The sequence below is a fragment of the Salvelinus alpinus genome, chromosome 20 (genome assembly GCF_045679555.1).
Source record: "Salvelinus alpinus chromosome 20, SLU_Salpinus.1, whole genome shotgun sequence".
NCBI classification, from domain to species: domain Eukaryota; kingdom Metazoa; phylum Chordata; class Actinopteri; order Salmoniformes; family Salmonidae; genus Salvelinus; species Salvelinus alpinus.
The window spans coordinates 6,582,017-6,588,607 of NC_092105.1; the positions used below are offsets into that span (position 1 = coordinate 6,582,017).

The 6,591-nt window shown below is 39.2% G+C and overlaps 1 protein-coding gene across 3 annotated transcripts in view; it reads left to right on the top strand.

Moving 5' to 3' along the window:
* LOC139546240 (E3 ubiquitin-protein ligase TRIM39-like) overlaps positions 1-5,589 on the top strand; it is a 49,495-nt gene extending 43,906 nt beyond the window's left edge. Inside the window, exons 1-11 of one of the 3 annotated variants that reach the window (XM_071354378.1) lie at positions 1,443-1,598; positions 1,863-1,978; positions 2,370-2,423; positions 2,568-2,672; positions 3,012-3,113; positions 3,214-3,375; positions 3,493-3,630; positions 3,754-3,805; positions 4,041-4,067; positions 4,168-4,194; positions 4,347-5,589. In XM_071354378.1, coding sequence (XP_071210479.1) covers positions 1,580-1,598; positions 1,863-1,978; positions 2,370-2,423; positions 2,568-2,672; positions 3,012-3,113; positions 3,214-3,375; positions 3,493-3,630; positions 3,754-3,805; positions 4,041-4,067; positions 4,168-4,194; positions 4,347-4,882 — 1,338 coding nt within the window. In that variant the 5' untranslated portion in view covers positions 1,443-1,579 and the 3' untranslated portion in view covers positions 4,883-5,589. Of the gene's footprint in view, positions 1-1,442; positions 1,599-1,862; positions 1,979-2,369; positions 2,424-2,567; positions 2,673-3,011; positions 3,114-3,213; positions 3,376-3,492; positions 3,631-3,753; positions 3,806-4,040; positions 4,068-4,167; positions 4,195-4,346 lie in introns of those variants that run through there. The other 2 variants (XM_071354380.1, XM_071354379.1) reach the window with 2 other exon arrangements.
* The last annotated feature ends 1,002 nt before the right edge of the window (positions 5,590-6,591 follow it).

Genomic DNA, 6,591 nt, shown 5'->3' on the forward strand with positions numbered 1-6,591 from the left:
TTCAAACTGCTCTCCTGTGAAGTAGTAGCCTCATGCAGCGCAACACATCGCCATCACATAGAGTTGATCAGGCTGTTGATTGTGGCCTGTGGAATGTTGTCCCTCTCCTCTTCAGTGGCTGTGCGAAGTTACTGGATATTGGCGGGAACTGTAAAACGCTGTCATACATGTCAATCCAGAGCATCCCAAACAGGCTCAATGCCAAACCTTCATACCATAACCGCAACACACAGCCCACATCGTTGTCACCACATTAGCTAACATCATCGTCAACATAGCAACTAGAACTAACGCATCCTAGGTTTTGTATTGAAGTCAATGTATCCAGAGGAGAACAGAAGGTAGCTGTCCTCTGGCTACACCATGGTGCTACCCTACAGAGTGCTGTTGAGGCTACTGCAGACCTTCATGTTAAAACAGTGTGTTCTAGTCAGTTATTAGGTGACATGTGAATAATTATTTTAGTATACTTGTATCTAAAAATGACAACTTTTTCACTATTTCAATTTTTATGAAATTCATTGAGTGTGATGGTCCTCCCCTTCCTTCTCTGAGGAGCCTCCTCTGATGTGAAAACCGGTTTGGTTTGTTTGGGTCATTCCAACTGCAAGTACAGTTCTTGTTTTGACGAGCCTTTTTCTGTCCGTCAATATGAATATGAATTTGCACTTGTAATTCCTTTCAGTTCAGAAAACAATTCCCTACTCTGTCATATTTTACACATAATCACATGTCCTTTTGGATACGTGCTTTAGAGAGTAGTTGAGATCGTAGTTTAAATGTAACAACTTCTTGCATTCGATTGTGGACATTCAAGAGTGTCTAATCTTAAAAGAATGTGGATAGCTGCTTTTCAACTCGATCCTCAATCTACAGGCTGGTCTTAGATCCTCAATCTACAGACTGGTCTTAGATCCTCAATCTACAGGCTGGTCTTAGATCCTCAATCTACAGGCTGGTCTTATATCCTCAATCTACAGGCTGGTCTTAGATCATCAATCTACAGGCTGGTCCTAGATATGGAGGAACAGTTCTAGTTTTGTTTTTAGACATCTTTACTTACTGTGAGAGTGAAAGAAACAAAAGTGTTTGTGTGTTTTGTTGCGACTAGGAGTGGCTGGGAGGGGGGGGGTTAACAAACTGAAAATCAAACTTGTGACACCTCACCATTAAAAGTGATGTATACACCCTATCGGATTATACAACAAGCTATGGTATTGAACACGAATTCAGTTGTTTGGAACAGCGTGCATTTTTCCCCATACTGGTTTACTTTTCAAATATCAAATATGCCAACAGGGTAAATAAAGTATTTCTTAAATTCTCCTGTTTTGGTGCTTTCCAAGTCCAACTCTCATAAAACCCAAACTTTCCAACATGTATCTAGCCTACGACTGAAAGAATGAAATGAAAAGAATGTTTGTTGCGCCCTAGGGGGCGGGGAGTGTCGAGTGAAGAGTGTCGAGTTACAGTTGATATCCTGTTTACTGAATATTTCCTCTTCAGTCTCTGTGGGGAGCAGGCTAGGCTACTAACTCTGTACTAGACAGTTCAATTATGTATAAAAGCTTCAGAAACAATGAAAAATTGGACTGCAGGTGAGTCAATTGCTGCAGTAAGACTACAGAGAGGCACATATGGCATGTTGTAGCTGTTTTATAGCTTTCACTGTGTTTTTTCAAATATTCAAAAATGCATATTTTTTATTAAATTTGATCCAAGCAGTATGATTAAATAATATATGGTTTTTATGTTGTTATTGTTGCTGTTGAAAGTCTATTTTTACCCTGCATTTTTTTTGGAAACAAATGAGATCTGCTGTTAATGGCTTTGTGCTCATTGGTTGTGATGGTCATTTCCAGAAACATTAAAGGACAGCCAGAGCTTTGGAAGTTTTGGCAAATCTGGTGGAAAAGAAACTCATCCATATGATTGTTGTTCACAACCATTTGGGAAGCCTAATCTCAGCCTTTATCAGGTAAGGAAAACAACAAAGAAGTCAATTCACACTGTGTGTGTGTGTGTGTGTGTGTGTGTGTGTGTGTGTGTGTGTGTGTGTGTGTGTGTGTGTGTGTGTGTGTGTGTGTGTGTGTGTGTGTGTGTGTGTGTGTGTGTGTGTGTGTGTGTGTGTGTGTGTGTGTGTGTGTGTGTGTGTGTGTGTGTGTGTGTGTGTGTGACCTTTATTTTCAATCGCTGTGCCAGTTTTTTTTCTTGTTCTTTTTTGGATGTAAACAACTTCAGAGTTTCACAACTTCCTCTTCAACTCAACTTCCTCTGCAACTCAACTTCCTCTTCATCTCCTCTCTGCATCTAATTCTAGAATAGGTCCAGTGTTGATGAACTTCTACCATATTTATTTTTGTTTACAGACAATCTCAAGACCACTGAAGAAATGTAATATTATTGTTAAGAATTTTTTAAAGGTAAATGTAATACTTTTACAGAATTATTGATTGAATGCTTTGGTTTGTTGAATTAATCATGAGTATTGTATTGTTATGTCAAGTCATGTCATGTTGTGTCAAGTCATTGAGACACTATAGAATTCCTAATAGTTTTCTGTGTAGGGACCCTCTCGGATTACCACCTTGGAAACAAGCCAGTCTCCATCTCTGGATGAGTGTAAAGTCATAATCAGAGAACTGGCCACAGAGCTACATCGGATATCAAAGGTAGGCCTGGTTAACATCTGAACAGGATAACTCTGTGTGCTACTCAACAGCATTACATGTTCAGAAATAGAAGAGCAGTAGGGATAGAACCGTCCTGATACGGTATAACAAACATTTGCATTGCAACATCTGATCGCCATGGAACATTTGAATAAATGCATACCAAAAAAAATAGGGAGATAAGAATAAAGAGTTTGACATTGTAAAAGGACACATGCAAATTGCATGTGCTGCATACCCTGCCATTCAAAACAGATAAAGAGAGAGAAGGGTCGAGGGGAACATGTAGGTGTTTTCCCTTCAACCTTTCAGTTGTATATGTGTTTTCTATCTCCACAGTATCAAGATAACTTCACCTCCAGCCACGAGGATGGCTACAGCCTGGCAGAGTGTCAACAGTTCATCCTACAATGGGCGGAGGAGTTGAGCATCTTACCGAAGGTACTGTTGAGAACAACCACACAAGAAACAGCAACATTAATGCATCCATGCAATGCTGCTGTAATGATTGTGTACGAGTGACAAACATCTGTTTTTAAAGATATCCGTGGGGCAAAGCAGGAGCTCACCAAAGGCCCTGCGTACCTGCTGGGAGGACTATGAGGTAGAGGAGAGAACATCTCCAAAAGAGGCTGAGAGAAGACTGGCAGAAGCTCAGCGCATCGTCTCAGAATGGGCTGCAGGACTACAATCACGAAGACAGGTCTCACAACTAACAACAACTATTTTTAAACAACCTGTGCTTATTATGACAAAAATAAAAGCATTTCAACTTTTTAAGGTTAGTAAATTCTCACATATAATTTCTGTGTCTCTGTAGGACTCAGTGTATCCAGGAGAGGATGTGTGTTCAGTCCTGCAGGACCTGGAGGGACAGTGGAAGAGAGGGAAGCTACCCAACATGCTCCCTGTCATGGACTTCCTCATCTGGACTGTGTTACAGGAACAGCCTCAAGAGGTGTGGCATGATAGTAACCTAGTAGGATAGGGGTTTTTTTCTCTTAATTTATGATGTTGGAATATATTTCTGAGTGATTAGTAGGATAATTCATCATTAATCATCGGTCACTTTGTCGTACAGGGCTCCATCCCAGAGCTGTGGCTCAAATCCAAGCAGAGGTTCAAACATTCAGGTACATCTCATTTTCAACATAAGCTAAGATAACATGAGTATTACATTGACTGTAGGCCTACACAATACTTTCAGTATATCATTTGACCTGCACGAAACCTGTTTTTTTTTCAGTCCTCAAACACTTTTTAATCTGCACGAAACCAATTTTATCATTCCTCAAACACTTTCTGTTTGATTAAGCAAATGCCTGCATGAATTGACATTTCTTCAAAATGCTTTCATGTTGTCCTCAGCCTTCACCACAGTGATTCCTGAACCAGGTAAGCAGTAGGATTAAAAATAAATTCAGTTGAATTCACTTTTTTCAAATTACTTTTCGGTTGTAAACTCATCAGGTTTTCAAACTTTGTTTTATTTCAGTATGGGACTGGATAAGCAAAGCATCAGGTAAATTAAACTACTAAACCATTATGATTTTTCAACATGACAATGGCAGTCTTAATTCAGAATTGTTTTTAATATTTTTGTTTTATTCACAAAGAAAAAGTTACATTATGTAAATTAATAATCCTGTAAAAAAAAAATGTTTTTACTTACAGTTGACATTCTCTTGGACCCTGAATCAGCCAATCCAGATTTCATAGTATCCAACAATCAGAAACGTGTGAGAGTGGGAAAAATAATAGAGAGTAAAAATGATCCTAGAGACGGATACGGTCACTACCGCGCATCTCACAAGTATGATGGGTGGTGGTGTGCACTGGGAACGCAGGGCTTTACCAAGGGTAGGCATTACTGGGAGGTGGGGGTGGAAGGAAAGACAGACTGGAGGATAGGGATAACCAGGGAGTCTGCACCAAGAAGAGGCTTCGTTGAACTGAACACGTCAACAGGTTACTGGACACTTCGGATGCAGGTCAGTGGGCTGAAGGCTCTAGCGGTTCCGGCTGTCGATATCAAGATTCCAGAACATCTCAAGAAGATCGGGGTCTACCTTGACATTGAGGAGGGGCAGCTCTCCTTTTATGATGTTGTAGCACGCAGTCACATCTACACCTTCAATGACACGTTTTCTGAACAGGTTTATCCAGTCTTTGGCACAGTAGAGACAGACAGAGACCTTGTCATACTGTAGTACACAGCACAATGGAAAAGAAAAGTCACAGAAGTTATTGAGGATGTCTCATGACTAAGAACCACCCTAGACCACACTAGACCACAGGTCTTCATTTAGTCTAAGTGATGACATTACCCTATTTTAACAGGGACATTTGGGGAAATTACTCCGGCCACTTGCTTTACGACGGTACCAATTATGCCAAAAAACACAGCTAATTTCATACACGGTGTTTACAATATTTAGTAACTTTGTTCTGAACATGTTCTCTTCCGTCCCCAAGCACAACAGTAATCCATAATGGTGACCATGTATTATCCTTACTCCAGTTATACTGTAGCAATTTGATTTCTATCTTTCTTTTTTTATGACTTGGGAAAAGCTTTACTTTGTGAATTTATTGATACGGTGACATTAGATGTTTACTATGATTTCATCAGTTGAGGTTAGCTACAAAAATAATATTTATTTTTTCATACTTCCTCAATGAGTTTGTACAGCTCTGACAACGCTATAGAGGCTAAAATCTGTTTCTTTTTTTGTTTTGCACTTTGCACTTTGCACATTTTGTTATTCTTTCGGGTATGGCTTGAACGGACTATATTTTAGTATCTTGGCTTCCTTGGTTTGATATTTTATTTCAGCTCAGGAAACATGGGACCAACATGTTGCCTTTTATATTGTTGTTCAAACAGACCATTTGAAGAATTAAATTCAAGACAATTCATGAGGACGTTTATATAGGCACAGATGATGTCAAAAACCAATCAGATATATTTGTCTCTCAGCATCAGTCAGTCTCACCTTTCTCTCACCAGCCAGCTTGTTTATGATTTAAGACTGTGTTTATGAGGTAGGACCGTGTTTATGATTTAAGACTGTGTTTATGATTTAAGACTGTGTTTATGAGGTAGGACCGTGTTTATGATTTAAGACTGTGTTTATGAGGTAGGACCGTGTTTATGATTTAAGACTGTGTTTATGATTTAAGACTGTGTTTATGAGGTAGGACCGTGTTTATGATTTAAGACTGTGTTTATGAGGTAGGACCGTGTTTATGATTTAAGACCGTGTTTATGATTTAAGACCGTGTTTATGAGGCAAGACCGTGTTTATGATTTAAGACTGTGTTTATGAGGTAGGACCGTTGTTACGGGATTTTTATGAATAATGACTAAAATATGTATACATTTTACTTAGAATTATAACTAAACAGAATATTACTATATTACTGTATGGATGAATGAATCTTATTATAATCGTAATGCTGAATATAATGTGTTCCTTGTTAGAAAGAATGGAGTTATCTTCAGACAGGCTGGAATGATGTGTTCCTTACAGGACATTCTGTCTCTACCCAGGGAGGGGTGAGACCTTGGGTTGGTTGCAGATTGTTTAACAGGTGGCAGACAGACAGGCTAGAATGTGTTCCTTACAGGATTCTGTCTCTACCCAGGGAGGGGTGAGACCTTGGGTTGGTTGTAGATTGTTTAACAGGTGGCAGACAGTAATGTGAGAACGCTAACTGTACTGCCATTGTATCCGAGAGGAGGAAGGACATTTTAAAACCTATGATGTCATTTTTATTATATAACCTGATGTAAATTGTACTATGGTCAGTACTCTCGAGAATAAACGCTATTGATTGATTGATTTTGAGACTGGTTTCTGTCCATTTTATGCTAATAGGTATCTTACAAATTCTTATGAATGGGCAGAGTGTTTTA